We start from the raw sequence: 18,673 nt of genomic DNA, 5'->3' as shown, positions 1-18,673 counted from the left end.
TCTAATATTTTGAGTTTGGACAATTACTTGAGATGGGCTATAATATTCACTTGAAAAATCGTTGCCTTACTTCGAGACATTTATCATAATTTGATTGCCAAGGTACCAATGGAGAAGAATAGAATGTTTTTACTCAATGTTGATGTTGACCATCCAAGGTGTTCAAAGGCTTGTGTTGAAGACAATTCTTGGCTTTGGCACTTAAGATTTGGCCATTGAATTTTGTTAGCTTGAAGATCTTGACAAATAAAGAAATGGTGAATGGGTTGTCGAATATTAATCATCCCAATATATTCTGTGAAAGATGTCTAGTTGGCAAGCAAACTAGAAGAGGCTCTCTAAAGGAATCCATCTCAAGAGCTACAATTGATGAACCCATGAAACCACACATCTACTCTTCCTTTTAGATACATTTTTGCAATGCCAATTCTAACTCCATTTGGAACTTAGTGGATTTGGAAGAATTTTTGTGCCTACCTCGGCTACACTCTAGGACCGCTCCCATTCAATAAGGAAAATTGATCTTAGATAGCTTCACTCCCAGTCTCATGTCTTCCTTAGCCGTATTGCTCTCATATGTTATACCTATTTTTGATGGGAGTAATCCTTCATTGATTGTAGAGTTTATAGAAGATTCTACCTTATGTTTGTTCTTGGGTTCTCCTCTTTGCTTGCTCCATTGTGCCATCATTGTAACTATGGATTACACTAAATAAGAAAGGAGGAGGGAGATAACAGAGAACTAGGAAAGAAGGAAGATGTAAAATTTTCAATTGGCTTTTGTTTTTCCCTCCCTCAGCTAAGTACAGCAAAGGGCGTGATTCTATCACAAAAAAGTATTCTTCCATTACAATATGAAATATAAAATGAAATGGCGTCATCCCTTCAATATTTAAATGCCAATTAATTCGTTTGCTTCTTTCCCCAATTGATTTGTTCTTCCTTTCTCTTGGCTTGAAGCATTCTTCCTCGTCACAACATCAGAGTCAGGAGGAAGAAACATACCATCTCTGAAGGCAAAGGCAATGTGCACAATAGCATCGAACAATACAATGATTTGAAATCGAGGTTCAAAAGGGGGGTGGAGTATGCATGTTGATTTTTTGAAAATGGCCTTAGATTTTGATGTAATCACATTACTGCAGAAGGAAAAAGGCTTGTATTCTATGAAAGGCTTAGATCAATCTTCTGCATCACCAAAAGTAGCTTCGGCTGCTAGATTATTGAAATAGTTATGGTACAGCAGAGAAAGATCGGATTCGATCTAAAAGGTACCTCCTTCTCCTTGGATGTAAGGAATGACAGCTTTCAATTAGGAGTTGCACTTTTGGGAAGGGATAACCGCACAAGCAGTGGCAGATAACGTCGAAGACTCAGATGAGGATGAATGAAGATGAATGAAGAAGCGAAGAACCAAGATTTGAGATAGAGATTTATGGCAGTGAATGACGAAGTGATGAATAATTAGGGCTGAGCAAGTCTCCCGAACTGAACCGACCGAATCGAACTCGAATCAAACTGAACAGAATTCGACGGTTCTTGTCAAATTAAATACCCGAACGGGCATCTGAATTGAGAACCGACGGATACGGTTCGATTCTCGGTTCTAGACCAAGAACCGAAGAACCGAATCTTTCTAATTTTTTTTTTTATATTGAGTAAATCAAATTATTTTAGTTTTAATTTTTTCTAAACTAATTAATAAATTAACAATTTCTAAATCCAGATTTTTGGCCCAATAATTTATTTCATTTCTAATTTTTTAATTTTTGACCCAATTACCAATTTTATTGTTTCATTTCTTAACCCAACAAGATCCAATCTACTAAATAACCCTAAACACCTACACTAAAATGCATAACGTTGTCTCGACTCTCGTACTCACTCTCACGACCTCGCTAATATTTCAAAACCTATACAATCATTGGCCGATATTGTGACCTCCAATCGAAGCTGTGACCTCCGTCGACCGAAACTTTGACCGTAGTGATCATTTGAACAAGGTAGTATATTAGTCTCTAACATTCCAAAACCATTGAATGTATCATTAGTTGTATTTATATAATGTTGTTATAAATGTTAAAAATTTTAATTATAGTACAGAACCGAACCGAACGGAACCGAACCCGAACGGTTGCATAATTATATTTGGACCCGATGGTTCCATTTACTAGATACCCAAAAATTTTGCTTCGGTTTGGTTCTCTTTAGAACCAAACCGACCCGCGCCCATTCCTATGAATAATGTTAATTAGGCTTTTATAGGTCAGGCGGGATGTAATTGGGCGAAATTTGTTAAAATGGGTTGGGCAAAATAAGCCCATATCTAACAACCATCTGAAAACTCTTCTTTAATATATTCATTTTTAATTACACATTCAAATAATAAAATATTCTATATGTAAACCTATAACTTTCCTTTTTTTGACCACACATTCTTCTTAAAATTATTATTCAAAATATTATTTTTCCTAGATAATGATTGTCAAACAGTGACTAATACCACTCATTTGAGTTGGATTTTATGTGATTTGGTGCGTCATAATAACAACGGAAAAGAATGTAGCTAAAGAACATTGTAAAAAGCTCTATAGTAGTTTTGCAATAGTCAATGAATGTTGCTATAGAATCAGATTTTAATGTTGTTCAATAAACATTTAAAAATTGAAACTTTTCGCATCATTCAACTAACTTTATAAAAAGTAAAATTTTCTCAAAGGTCAATGAACATTAGGAAAAAAAAAAGGGGGCTATATCGTAAGAGTTTCATCAACAAACAATGAACGTAACAATAGAACCAGATTTAAAAAACGTTCAATAAACGTTGTGAAAATTTTTTTCACAACAATCAATGAACGTTACAAAAGACGATATTAGTAACATCCATTTAAAAAATGTTACCAAAACTTAATTATGTTAACCAGTGGCAGCATTCATTTATTATAACATTGCGATAAATTCCTTTAGTAACACTTGATTAATGAATGTTATTTTTTGTATGTTGTAAAATGTCATTTTTGTTGCGTTGTCTATACTCACAACAAAATTGAGAGAACTTCCGTTGATTTAAGATTATGCTGGCAGAAGGATATAATAAGAAATGGGTTGAAAATGATTCGAGGCAACAATGTGTTTACTACAAAGCAATGGCAAGAGACCTTCGGTAGTGAAATAAAGGCAAATAGAAATACATCAACTAGATATCAAAGAAGACTGAAATTCAGGTTGCCTACATTTTTTTTTTTTTTTTTATAACCCAGGTGTCCCAGCTTAGCCGGACTAAATCCTGGACCTCTAGCCCCCGGCCCCTCAGTGACTAGTGGAGGTAAATCGCAGGTTGTGCCCTTGTTGGTTCCCACATGGCTTTTACTCCTTCCCCAAAGGGACCCTCCTCCATGGTTATTACATCACCAAGCTGCTCCAACCCTTCCTCTGGTTATTACATCACTTGGCTGCTCCAACCAGGAATTGAACTCCCCACACTTGGTTCCAGAACCCCCCAATGTGATTGTTCTGCCAACTTGGATGTGCCCTGGGGGGCAACAGGTTGCCTACATTTTGATAGAAGGGAACAATGTCATTGACTGGCTTCTAATTTTGGCTACGAAGAGAAAAGCCTTAAAGTAACGTCCCTATGAGAATTTATGTTGGTGTGGTAAAACTAATTATTTTTACTACAATACCTTTTGGTCAGCCATATCACTATTATATAAAAATGGCAATATTTCACTACTATAGAAAGAACAGTAGATTCTTCCATTTTGTCTTATTGTAGCTTTTTTTTTTATTGAGAGAAAGAAACGACGTTGTTTATCTTACGTGTTTGATACAGTGACTTTGTTGCTTTTCCTCAATTTACGCGGCATGAAAGATTATGTCATAGAGCTCTCGTTACACTTTCTCCATTTTTACACGCTACAGTCATGCCTCTATATTTCTCCACACTATCACTTTCACCATTTTCTCACGCTATCAACCATGTATTTTTAAAAAGTTTATTTTTGAGCACATAAGTAAGTTTAAATAAAAATATTATTTTTATATATGTACGTAAAAGGCATATAGTAACCATTTGATTGATCAAAAAATAATATCAATTAAAATGTTTATGAACCGTTTAAATAATTATTTATTGAGGGGGTTAGTTTAAGAGGAAAAAAGTGAATTCTATAAATATATGATTGAAAATATGTTTGAAGAAAAATAAATTTTAAAAAATGAAGATCAAACATGTTAACAAATGAATATATTTATTTTTCGAGAAATGAGTATTTATTATCATTTCATTTTTATCATGAAATGATTCTAATCTTAATATTTTAGATTGTACTTCAAAATTACATAATGTATCAAATATAATTTTTAAAATTAATTTTTATAAGTAATATGTTTTCATAATTTTTTTTTTAGTAAAGTAATAATGGAGGCTCATACTCGAGCCTCCATAATTGAGCCTCCGTGATTATGGACACGAAGGCTCATATCTTGAGCCTCCATCATGATACCTCCAATATTATGGACGCAGATATGCCTCGTTGGAGGCATTGAGGCTCATATTTGAGCCTCCATAATATATTATATTATAAAATTAATAAAAATTTAATTATATTTTTTATTTTTTAGTACTATTATATTTCACCTTCCAAAAAAAAATCATAAAAACATATTACTTTATAAAAATTAATTTTAAAAATTATATTTTGTAGATTATGTAATTTTAAAGCACAATCTAACATATTAAGATTAGAATTATTTCATGATAAAAATGAAATGATAATAAAAATTCATTTCTAGAAAAATAAATATATTCATTTGTTAACATGTTTGGTCTTCATTTTTTAAAATTTATTTTTCTTCAAACATATTTTCAATCATATATTTATGAAATTCATACTTTTGCTCTTGAATCAACCCCCTCAATAAATTATTATTTAAACGGTTCGTAAACATTTTGATTGATATTATTTTTTTATCATCCAAATGGTTACTATATACCTTTTACATACATATATAAAAATAATATTTTTATTTAAACTTACTTATGTGCTCAAAAATAAACTTTCTAAATAAACATGGTTGATAGCATGAGAAAATGGTGAAAGAGATAGTGTGGAGAAATAGATAAGTATGGTTGTAGCGTGTAAAAATGGAGAAAGAGTAAGCCTCCATTATTTTATGTATTTTTATTTTAAGAATATTAAAAAAATTAAGTTGATTAAATGAAATTTAATTATTGTATTGAGAGCCAATAAAGAAAAAAGAAAGTAAAAAAATGCACGTTGGAGTCTCCGTAATTATGAAGGCTCAAGCACACATGAGCTATCTCCATGAAACCTCTGTATTATGGAGGTTAGGCCTCCATGAAGCTCTACGTATTATGGAGGCTTTCCTCCATAATATAAAGGCCTTGCTCCCATAATATATATATATATTTTTTTTAATATATATTAAAATTATATATATATAAATATATATTAAAATTATTATAATTTTTTTAATGTTGTTGACATGATGCATTTGTGGAAAAATATTTGTCAATCACCATAAACAAAATTCTTCACAACATGAAAAAAATAAAAATGCATAATAAATCTTCTTATTATGCTAATAAAATTATAATAATTTTTTTTTTTACAAATAACATAAGAAAATTATTTTTATTTTCAAAAAAAAAAACACATTTAAAAATTAGTAATTTCATAACCAATTTTTTTTTTAATTTTCAGAAATATAACTATAAAAAAAGAAATAATATTGAATTACAAAATTTAATACTTAAGAAATTCAATATTAAATAAATTTTATACATTTATAACAAATTATAAATTCATATATGTAGCTTACCATATTTGCAGACAGTTTACCGTATATGCTGCCTACCGTATTTGCAAACAACTTACCGTATTTTCACCTTACCGTATATGCTGCATACCGCATTTGCAACTTACCGTATTTGCAACTTGCTGTATTTTTATATACCGATTTTTGCACTTACAAATACCGAGAATGCAGAACACCGTATATTTACTTACCAAACCGAATTTCAAAAAAATTTCTAGATTTTTATTTTTTCAAGATAAGCATAAATTAAATATTAAATATATATGAAGCACAAAATATAAATACATATGAATATGGTGCCGAGAGAAATCAGTATCGTAGTTTTACGTTAAAAATAATTTTTTTTTCAATTTAAAATTCTTTTTAATTCTTTTCTCTCCAAATTTTTTACTTACAAGTAACTTTTTGTAAAATATTTTCTGTCTTATACTATCTTTATTTTTTAATTTTCTGGGAGATATGGAAATTGCGTGTTGTAGTGTTTTCTTACAGTATAAATATTTTCTTAATTAAAATTGAAAAAATTAAGTTTTTTCATAAAAAAAAGAATTAAAAAGTATTTTAAATCGAAAAAAATATCTATAATATGAATAAAACAAATAAAAAATAAATAAATGAGGAAAAAATAAAAAACGAAAAAGAAATCTCCATGCATCCTGCGCTAATATACTGAACCAAACGATTAGATTTCACCAAATATTTCGAATTTTCAATCAATTTTGAAAAATATACAATTTGAACGCTAATAAAAATACAATAAATACAAAACTCGTGCAATGCACATGTCAAAGACTAGTATTCTATATGATAGCAATGATTTTTTGTATTCGAGCACTAGTGCATTCTAGTCACATAGCATCACTTATTCCATTGGAACTTCTCGAACCTCAAGACATAACTGTGCACTCTGATACTAAGCACATGGTAATCATCAACAAATGTTTTTATTATAAATAAAATGGTAACTTTACGATTTTAATTTAAAATAATTTCAAAACTTAAATAAAAAAAGAAATGAAATGAAATGGTTTCTTCTATGAAAGATGATTGATGTACATATAGGGGTTTCGTGTAAACCTCCATCGACACCTCAGCGCGGGGTTGATTTTTTTATATTGTTTATTTTAGGTGCGACCCACACTTTGTAAGGTTCCCGTAAATTTTCTGTACCAATCAATTTTGTTCTATTCATCTCCTTCATAAAAATCCCCCACTCCCACGTAAACCAAATCAATTCACCATTGCCCCCGCCTGCCATAGCCACATCCGCCCGACGCCTCCGCCTACCATTACCACCCATTGCTCATTTGACAAAACATTTAACTAAGATTCACAATTAATATTTGCATATAATATCAACTTCATCAAGAAGAAAATGGAAATACAGTGACTTTTAGTACTCATAGATCCAAGAACTAGAAATAGGCCATGCTCACTTGAAAAAAGAGATGTCTAAGCTCATAACTTTGTCAACACCAGTAGCGATCATCGTCCAAATCAGAGGTCCCATTCTGTTTCGTCGCAGCGGGCTCCAGGGAGGAGGGGCTGTGACGGAGATAGAAGTGACGCAGCAGTGTGGAAGAGGGGTTTGGCCCCATTCCAGCAATATGGTCGTTGTAGAGGGAGAGTAATAGTAGGGAGATGTATTATGGGAATGACGGTGTGGGGGTGGCGGAGGTTAAGTTTACCGATGGGCAGCACTTGAATATATTGCGGGAAATCAGTGCAAATATTCGATCTCAATTATAGGATTATTTACTGGAGATTTAATTGAGCCTTTGTTTGTCTACCATTATATCATATTATTTTTTTACAATATCTATTTTCAAATACACATTCTTGATTAAAATAATATTAAATATAAATTAAAATTTTTTTCTTCTTTTTTAATCACATATTTTAACATCAATCACTATTCCATAGTACATTACTCACAAACAATGGAGCACAAACACCCCTTGAACTGAATCTAAAAGAAGAATTTCTGGAGAGAGAGTCCATACAATTTTGCACTATCGATAGGTTTATAAAAGTGAGTTTTGTGTTCGCGCCGCCCACCATCTTTAGTTAAATCAGGCACGTAGGTGATCACTTGTGTAAAATCATTGCCTTTTTTCAAGATATTTATTTATACATTTGAATATAGCGCACAATATTAACACGTGTCATGTTTGCATTTGACAATTAAAAAAATAAAAAAGTAGATGAATAGGTACTGTCATGCATGATGCAACACTAGTCAAATGTCCCTGTTCATTTCAAGTAGCTTTATACCAATATTAATTGGATTCATGTCTTCTATTTTTATTTATCACCAAGGACTTTCGATCCATCATATAAATGCGAACATATTATTTACATCAACAGAAAACTTGTACTTCTATGAGCAAAATAAAACGGACCAAAGTAAAACAAACGAACACGCAATACTGAAACTATGTTTTGAAGTACAGCAAAGGATCAGGAAATAGTCTGACTTTTGGCCTAAACTTGCTCGATTTCTTGATTTGTATCATGAAGTTCTAAGTTGAGCTCATGATCAGTGTTTGCAGTGATAAATATGTTGAGACGAGGAATTGAAGGAAGCAGAAGTTGAAAACTCAGCAAAAAAGCCCTCCACATATTAGATATACAAGTAGTGCATAAAGAGAATAGCAAAATTATGGGATAAATATACCAAAAGAGAACTTGTGGGAAGAATAGTGAAGCCAAGAAACAAAGCGTTAGAGAGACTGAGAAATTCTTGACTTGTATGCGTATATATCCCATATAATTAGCAGGGGGGTTTAATGGGATTTCAGTGGAGATGAAGGAGAATATTAAGAAAAGGATGGTGAAAAGCCAAAACTTCATCCAAGTAAAGCTGCTACCAGATATCATGCCAAATGGATCCCAATCCAAGGGCATGGCCGTTTGTGATTTAAGAATATTTATAAAAAAGAAGGCAGCATATCTCAGATCAAAGTATGACATTATTCTTGAGTTAATGTCTTGTATTAATTAACTTGATCACTCACAAGAGTTAATCGTTTCTATTGCTCATATATATATATATATATATATATATATAATAATGGTAGGTTTGTGTTTTGTTTGCAAATTTTCAATCTCACTTTATGTGTTTTGTTTGCTTGCGCAGTGTTGATAGAGAATAATGTTCTTTTTCATTAGAAATTTTCAATCTCACTTTATAGCTTTCTCATGTCTCATCTGTGCTAGTTTCACCTTAGAGAAGCGTGCAATACAAAAGGTCCAAAACACCCTCATTTTCTAAAAATCAATTTCCAAAAATAACCCTCCCATTCCAAAGTAAAATCAATTCGTTTGAAGGTTAAATTCGAAAAGTACAATTTTGGACATGCAATGGGATACTATTAAGAAAGACCTAGTCAAAAGATCATTTTTTCAGATTGACCAAAAAATTTTTTGCCAATCACCAAAATAGCATTTTGAAGAATAAATGGCATTTTTGCCCTTATTATGTTTTGTAATTACAAAAACATATCATTTGCTCAAAAGACAATAATACCCTCTTTAAAAAATTAATAAATCCAAACAATCCCACTTAAATTTCAAAACGAAATCACTTTCCTTATCAGATTCTCTAACACGGTTAAAAAGAAATTTCCTCTTCCATCTGCTTGAATATTAAAATCTCAAAAAATTATCAAATGCTCAACAAAAAAATATTACTCACAGTCGACACTTGAAATTGGTAAGTGTAAATACGTATTTTTAATTTCATTTTAGTTAAATTAGTACATTGTTTGAATATTTAAATCTTATTTCAGCGTATGATTTTAGAAAAATAAAATATTACAATCTTAAACGGATGTATACTTTTTTTTTTTAGCAAAAACGACGAAAAAAATTCATCTGTTCAGATGTTTGTGTGTCATATTTTTTTCGTCATTTTATTCTTGTAATTACAATTTTTTTAATAAATGATGTTTTCTAATGCAGCTATGGGATCAGCTGCTGTCTCGATTTGTTACTTTGGTGAATTTAAAAATAATGAAAATGATTTATGAGTGTGGAAATGGACGAGTGAAAGACAAGGTTGTACTACAATTGTAATAACATCGAGTACATCATACGCAGAAATGTACAATGAGATACAGAACTTGCTGAAAGTCGATCCCTCTGAGTACGACATGGAATTGAGATTTCTAATGGGCGAGCATACATCCATTTCAATTCCACCTATAATGGTTACTTCTGAAACAGAAATGAAGGTTTTAATTGAAATGAACCAGAAACATGCGATTCCTATTTGCGTAACTTTGATGAAGAAGAATGTCCTCGAGAGTGAACACGAAGATTTCGACGGAGGGGATCGTAATGTAAATGAGTTTTGGGACACCGTGAAAATAGTGCGTGATGATGTTGTAGCTGTTCCAGAGATAGTTTCTCCTCACCATGATCTCACTGTTAGACATAGAATTTGCTCGGTAGTTCAAGACAACGAAAGCAATAATGACTTTACAAATGAAAATTTGATTGCTTTATCCCGTCTGAGACATAAGTCGAGTGGGAGGTCACAGGCTAGACCGAGTGCACGGTCCTCTAATAGTTCGAGTGTAGTCCCCGATGATGAAGATTTGTATGTCGAGCAACTGTTTGACACAAAGAAAGATTTGCAGGAAGCTGTTCACCGGATTGCTTTGAAACACAATTTTGAGTTTAAAGTGAAGAAATCAAACAAGTCGACTTACACAATTGTCTGTGTTGACAACAATTGTTTTTGACGTTTGCGTGCAATGAAAATGGATACGAATGAGTTCTTTGTAGTTCGTGAGTATACACGAGAGCATACTTGTGAAGTGGTATTTGTCGAAATGATCATAGGCACGTCCGATCATGGTTCTTTGGTCGAGAAGTAATGCACAAGTTTCAGGACCCACGAACAATTTACAAACCTTTGGACATTATTAATGACGTTCGTCGAGAGTACGGGGTGGTCATAAGCTATCAGAAGGTTTAGAAGGTCAAAGAATGCGTGTTGAAGGACTTGATGGGTTTGACCGAGGAGAGTTATACTAAATTGATCAGATATTTCTTTATTTAGATGTTTATTTAATAGTTATTTCAAATGTTAATTATTCATTTCAATTGTTTAATTAATTATTTATTCAATTGTTTACTTAATGTCTAACTAATTCAATAATTAATTTCAATTGTTTATTTAATTATTTATTCAATTCTTTATTTAATGTGTGATTAATTATTTAATTCCATTGTTAATTTTTCAGTTTTTTAATATTGTTTATTTAAATTGGTCAGGTTTTGCTATAACATGGAAAGAATTAATACTGGATCAGCATTTTTTATTGAGAAGGATGACGAGAATCGCTTCAAGTATTTCTTTATGGCCCTTGGACAATGCGTTCGAGGATTTCGAAACGCAATGCGACCATTAATCCTAGTCGACGGTACAACCCTCAAGGTGAGATACGGGGGCAAGTTGATTATTGCAACATGTCAAGATGCTAACATCCAAATTACCCCTCTTGCATTAGGCATAGTTGGTTGAGAAAATGATCTGGCAATGCGTTGGTTTTTCACGAAATTGAGGGAAGTAATTGAGGATGTCGAGAACCTTGCACTTGTAACCGATCGAGGGCAGTCAATAATTAACGGTATCGCCGAAGTCTTCCCCGGGGCACATCACGGTTATTGTATGTACCATATACAAAGAAATCTGAAGACCAAGTATCGAGGCAAAGGCATCGTTACGTTGTTTAGGAGAGTTGCAGAGGCTTACAATTTTTAAGAGTTTGAAAAGTTTATGGTTGAAATAGAAAGTAAATCCTATGATGCATGGGAGTATCTGACAGAGATGGGGATCGAACATTGGGCACGATCACATTTTTCAGGACGTCGAATCAACATGATGACGTCAAACAATGCGGAGTCGCTCATGCCTTATTTAAGAGGATCGAGAGTTACCAATTCTCGCAATGCTTGAAAACATTCATGACAAGCTGCAACAGTGGTTTTATGATCGTCGTGAGGAATCACAGAGTTGCACAAGTGTGCTAATTCCGGCTCAGAAAGATAAACTCTTCAAGACTTTAGAGGTGGCAAGGAAGATATATGTAGAACCACATGATCAGTTTTGCTTCTCCGTGAGATGTGCACGTAATTTCAGATACATCGTCGTCTTGAATGATAACACGTGAACGTGTAGATAGTTTCAGTTGGAGAGTTTTCCGTGTACACATGCAGTGGCGGTGGCTATATATAGAGGAATTTCACTACACACTTTATGCAGTGCTTATTACACGACTGGTTCTTGAAGAGCAGCATATACCGAAACCATATTTCCTATACCGAATGAAGTCGAATGGGAAGTTTTCGATCACATTCTCTCATTTAATAACTTTTTGCCATCAGCAGTTAGCCTAGGTACTCCTGGACGTTCACGTACGTCTAGAATACCATTGATAGGAGAATTTCTCCGGCCTCGTAAGTGTGGCAGGTGCAATGCAACAGAACAAACTAGAAGATTTTGTACAAGTCAAATCCCTCTGCATGACAACGTAACAGATGTATAATTGAAGTTTATGTAACATTATTTATAACATTGATATTAATTATTTATACATATTCTTAATGTTAATTATTTATGTTAATTATTAGATTTAGTTTTTTTATTCCAATATTTCAAAAATTAGTTTCGTAATATTTGAAGATTTTTTTAAAAAAAAAAAACTCAAACATTATAAATATGTCATGACACATTTAAATAAACACATAAACTAAAAAATAAAAATTAAATATTAAAAAAATAATATATGTTTTACAATTATTTCGTAATTACTAATGAATGAATGAATGAAATATATAATGTTTAAACGTTACAATATGTACAATTATTTTAAAAAAACACGGCTCCAATATCTACGGATCACTATTAAATTCAAATAAATCACAAGCTAATTTATTTCTCCAATTTTGTATCCACGTCTGGTTGGTTGCATTAACCTTCTGTGCTACACTCAAAAATTCTATGTACTTGATGGCGAACATACCGCAATTACCCCTACAATTACAAAATATTGTATTAGCACATCACTGTCTAACTAGAACATAAGTTGTAAATTACAAAAATAGAATAATAAACACTTACGATATTTATTGTCTCGCTGTCGTCGTGTCCCCCACGATGGCCAGTCTGTCGTGCACAGTAATGTTCGCTAGTCTAGCCAGCATGGGGACGATCACAGATGCCGACTCCAGATTTTGCTCAAGCTAACCTTGTGTCAAGCATAAATAATAGGGGTCATACACATATATAGTCGAGTCGGCGAATACAATCTTCACTGCAATGTAGTGATGATTCACACACACTGGGATGTACAGATGCGTAGAACCCTCCCATGGCTTTCCCCTGACACTCGGCCACATCCCTACGACCCACTCCATCATGAATGTTGGCACCATGTACTCGCTACCCATAGCTTGGAACGTCTGGTACTCAATGTCAACAGTACGTATGAACTCAGTGTTCAATATGAGTCGGTCAGGAATGTTGAACGATCTTGGATGTCGTTCAGCTTGATATCATAGCAAATCCATGGCGAAGTCAATGTACTGCACTAGGAAACACCAATTAAAAAAGGAGTTATTTAATTTCATAAATTCAAAACTCAAAAATATGTATACGTAATAAATAACAATATTACTACTTCACTTACATTATCGGTGAGCCAAGCCACCAAAGTGGTGATGTCGTGAAACCACTTGTAAGCATCCGAGATCGTCTTATGAGCAATCCTACAGCTGGCTCTGAAAAATAAGAAAGGAAATTGTTAAGTAAAAATATAGATGTATAAACATATGCGTAATGTACTAATCCTTAACAAATAATACAATACTTACCCGGGCATAATTGCTCTCCACTCCGTCTTGAAAGCTTTCCACTTAGCATGGTCTACCTCCATGAATAAATTCAGGTGTTTGCCGTCAATGAACCTCCTCCTCTTCGCCTCCACGGTAAACGGAGAAACGACATACTATGATGGTGCCATCGGCCTCTTGCTGACCACCAGCTCCAGCATGTTAACAATACGCGACACCCTCCCAATCTCCGGCACTCCCTCACCTAACATCGCGACCACCTCTTTCATCCCCTCTAACTCAAAAACTACGTCCGACGAGTCTGACGTCCGAAATGGTACCCTCTCTGCCTCGGGTACTCCCTCCTCCTTCGGCACTCTCACGACTTCCACCTCGGGTACCCCCTCCTCCTCCAACACCCTCACGACCTTCGCCTCGAGTACCCCCTCCTCCTTCGACACCCTCACGGCCTCCTCCTCTAGCACCTCAGGTACCCCCCATCCTTTAACACCCTTACGATCTCCTTCTCCGGCACCCTCCTGACCTTCGCCTCTGGTACCCTCTCTTCCTTCGACACCCTCACGACCTCCTCCTTCGGTACCTTCCCGACCTCCTCCTCCGTCTCCATCGGGGCTCGATCCTCTATTTTCATCTCTATCGGGCCATCGAGATATGAAGCTAATGCATCATTTGATGCCCACAACGAGTCAACATACCCTGTCCGACCTCTTCGACCCTGATAACCACCGGCCCCTTCGTCACCCCCTCCGTCCCAATAGCTGCCTGTCCCTCCGCCACCCCCTCCATCCCGATACTCGTCAGTCCCACGCAGGCCTACTATGTCGCCCCGTATCGCTACGACCTCAGCATAAATGTCTCATAAATCGACCTGTACCATCTTGACATCACGTCGTAAGTCAGCTACGTTGCCTCTGATCTCCATCATTAGTCAGAACATATCATCAATGGAAGCATTCTGACTACGTTCAGCTGATCCACGTGGGAGGTGTCCAGACGTAGGAGATGGTGATCTCATGCAGGGAGGTGACATTCTCGACGGAGGTGATCGCATATAAGGAGGCGACATCCTCGGGGAATGTGACACCCTCGACGGAGGTGATAATCGATGACGCTCCTAAAAAAATAAACATTACAAATGAATAACTTAATTAAAAAATTATAACGATAATCAACATATTATATTCAATTAACATACCGTGTCCCGATCGACGATGGACGCAGGCCTCTCTCGAGCAGCACGATTTGTCAACAACTCACGGATAATTCTAATCCTCCTCCTCAATCGATGGTGTCAGCTCAGTGAGGACTTCAAGCTGACATATTGACATTTCATCGAATTTCTGACCACGTATCGAGATTTCGAAAATGACATACAATAGAAAGTGCAAATATATAATACGTACCTCAGGATCGTCGAGAATAGCTGATAATTGTTTTGCAAGGGGCTTGTCTTGTGCTCGCCAGCGGTGTATCCGAGGGATGCATGTATCCTCTCTCCTCGTATACTGACCAGTCAGGATGGGGATGGTTCATAGACCCATATCTACAACAATTACGATTATTATATGTACAATTTAATGAAAAAAATAGATAACTCATTATGTTAAACATTTACCTGTAAAGCTAATGGCATGTCATATACATCGTACTTATGCTCCGACCTATCTCTCCTAGGCATCGAATGCCCCCTCCTGAAGACGCGTAAAATATTGACAAAGCATCTCTGCCCCCACGGATAGTTGTTGAACATATCGATGTCATCAACAACTTGTAAATGAAAAACATCAATTGACGTCTTCCTGTGATGACACCTCAATACGCTCTCCAGTATAAACACCATCCCCAACTTCAACTTGTCAGACATCTGGTCGCATCCCCTGAATGCATCTCCTAACTACGCTTGTGTCACTGTCGTGTGCCCATTAAAATAATCATTCAGCAGCCTATTGTCTGTTGAAATACTGGCCCTCGCTGCCTCTTCGCCCGTATATCTCAATCCAATGTTGAGGGCAAACTCGAGTATAGAAAATGTAGCAACCTTACCCCCAAAATCAAAGTGGAGGGCATCTTCGTCAACTGGCTTAAGCAGCCGACACAGTAATGAATCGATCAACTGTACAGATCGCAATGAATACAGGGGCCATAGACAGGATCGTAATATCTCTGCGTGCTCCTCGTCCAATGAATCCAACACTGCCGTGAAGAGAACAAAGTTACAGTTCGATGTAACTTTGTCAGGAACCCGTCTCAAGGCTGCGTCCAAATAGTAATCTATCCTGTAAAATTTTAAATGTTAGAACATTTGAAACATAATGTCACAAAATTTAACTAACCAAATTGTAAGTAATATACGCACGAAATAACAAATAATAAAGAAAATGAATTAAAAATTACACAATAACTTATAAAAAGGAAAAACTAATTTTTGTAAAATTATTTATTTCATTGTTTATTTTAATCCATGTTAGAAATTTATTTCAATTCTTTATTTAATTAAATTTGATTATTTATATTTAATTACATATTTAAATAAATTATTTTGAAAATTTATATTTCTTACTTATTTAAATTGTTTATTTTTATTTAAATGTTCCTTATTTATTTCAATTTAAACGTAAATATTTAATTATTTATTTCAAATGTTAGAAATTTCTTTCAATTAAACTTTAATTAATATTTTGATTATTAACATTTATTCATTTATCATTTAAATAATCATTTAATTATTATTTAAATGTTTATTAGTTATTTTTGTGCATTTTAATTAATTAATTATTGCAATTGTTTTTCATTTTTTGTTTCAATTGTTCATTTAAATTATTTGATTTAATTACTTATATCGATCGATTATTTAAATTATTTATTGAACAAGTAAACGTAAATATTTAATTATTTATTTCAAATGTTAGAAATTTCTTTCAATTAAACTTTAATTAATATTTTGATTACTAACATTTATTCATTTATCATTTAAATAATCATTTAATTATTATTTAAATATTCATTATTTATTTTTTTGCGTTTCAATTAATTATTTATTCCAATTGTTTTTCATTTATTTGTTTTTGTTCATTTAAATTATTTGATTTAATTACTTATATTGATTGATTATTTAAATTATTTATTGAACAAGCAAACTACATATTTAATAATTTAATTCAAATGTTAGAAATTTGTGTCAATTAAATTTTAATTGCATATTTTGATTATTAACATTTATTCATTATTTACATTTTTCATTTAAATAATAATTAAATAATTATTTAAACAATAATTTATTACATTTCAATTATTTTAATTCACATGGAAAAAAATAAAAAAACAATAAAAGCCCAGGCGACAGACGGCCTGCCCAGCCGTCTGTTAAGATAGACAGACGACCGTCTGCTCCCAGAGATCGCCATTTTCGACGATCTCCGGCCACTGAAATCTCAAAAAAGGCAATTTCTAGTAATTTTACATAATCTACAAAGATTTTTACCACTATTTCCAACAAAATAAACCTTCAACATCCAAGTTCAAAGATTAATGGAGGAAAAATAAGCAAAACTTACTTTCTTTGCCTTTAATGGTGGTCGGTCGATCTCCTTCCAAGAAAAAGTCGTCGATTTCCTTTCTATTTCTTCCACTTCTTTTTCTAGACGTCTGTTTGAGAGTGATTTGTTAGGGGCAATATTGAGTTTTCATTGTTTTTACAAAATTTTCAATTTTTTTAAACAGTAGTCAACGGCCATTTTGAAAAATTGTCTATTTTTGGTGGCTATCTGCCACCATTTCCTACAACTGCCTTTCCAAAAGTCAATCACGAATTGTGATTTTCTCTTAATAATCTCACATCTTCAGTCATTTGGCCCCCTGTCTCCATAAACATCTTAATGAAAGTTCATCTGGCCCCATGTCAGCACAAATAGGGTACGTTTGTGTTCCTTTAATTTTAAAAAGTGTATTATGAAATAGTGATTAATGTTGAAATGTGTGGTTAAAAAAGAATGAGAAATTTTTTATTTATGTGTAATATTATATTCAGGACAAGACTCGTGTTTTGCGAAGCCTGAGGCGAAATTCATATTTTGGCCCCTAAATAATAAGAAGCAATTAATTTTTTTCAAGTACAAGAGATTTAAGGCACTACATTTGTTAACATAAAATCGAAAAATAAAACAAAAAAATGAAATATTTAAAATATGTATACTATAATCAAATAATAATGTGAAAATGTTCTAAAAGATCACTTAAATACAACTCGTCTTGCAGTTTCGAGGCAAAAATATCAGTCAATTTTGTATAGTCGAGTTGTTCAACCATTTCTTTTTCAATTGATAACATGGCTAAACCATTCAATCTTTGTTGTGACATAGTTGATTGGATATAAGTTTTGATCAATTTCAACTTGGAAAAACTTCTTTCTGTTGATGCAACTGTAACCTGGATGGTGAGCAAAATCTTGTAAGCAATGCAAGTATTCGAAAAACAGCCATTCATTTTCTTCAAATAATGTAGCACATCAATTGCTCTTTTTGTTTCGCTAGTTAAATAGCACCTCAAGATGATCAATTCTGAACACATATCATCACCTATAATGTCTTAATGTCCATTATGTTTTAAATACTGCTCAAGATTCATACAAGGTTTCAATAAACTGTCAACTTGCATGCTCTTTAATCTATCCAAGTTAAACAAAAATCCAAATATCTCTTCATAATGTGTAAATTATTCAAAACGAGTTTGAAGTGATGATAGAGCTTGATCAATTATAAAGAGAAAATACTCAACTCTAAAAGATTCTTCAGCCGAGTATGTTACCTCTTCAGTGCCACTTTCATCGAATTGCTTCTTTCTTCGAATGCTACGTCTTTCTTGAAATATAGCGTAAATTCCATTTCACTTGCCATTTGTTTAGCTTCATCCATGGCACTGGCAAACCTAGATTTTCTATAATCTTCGAGAAATGAAATAAGTGCTTGTAAAA

General features: G+C 33.5%; 1 protein-coding gene across 1 annotated transcript; it reads right to left on the bottom strand.

The window, feature by feature from the left end:
* Nucleotides 1-13,859: 13,859 nt before the first annotated feature.
* LOC111388584 (rRNA 2'-O-methyltransferase fibrillarin-like) lies at nt 13,860-14,626 on the bottom strand. Its single transcript, XM_023013340.1, has 3 exons — nt 14,614-14,626; nt 14,400-14,538; nt 13,860-14,337 (listed from the first exon to the last, which is right to left on the bottom strand). The coding sequence occupies exons 1-3, from the start codon at nt 14,624-14,626 to the stop codon at nt 13,860-13,862; spliced, it is 630 nt and encodes a 209-aa protein (XP_022869108.1).
* Between the last annotated feature and the right edge of the window lie 4,047 nt (nt 14,627-18,673).

The sequence above is a fragment of the Olea europaea genome, unplaced genomic scaffold (genome assembly GCF_002742605.1).
Source record: "Olea europaea var. sylvestris unplaced genomic scaffold, O_europaea_v1 scaffold508, whole genome shotgun sequence".
Taxonomy (NCBI): Eukaryota; Viridiplantae; Streptophyta; class Magnoliopsida; order Lamiales; family Oleaceae; genus Olea; species Olea europaea.
The sequence above is the reverse complement of the archived record's forward strand: the minus strand, read 5'-3'. Positions and strand labels throughout refer to the sequence as shown.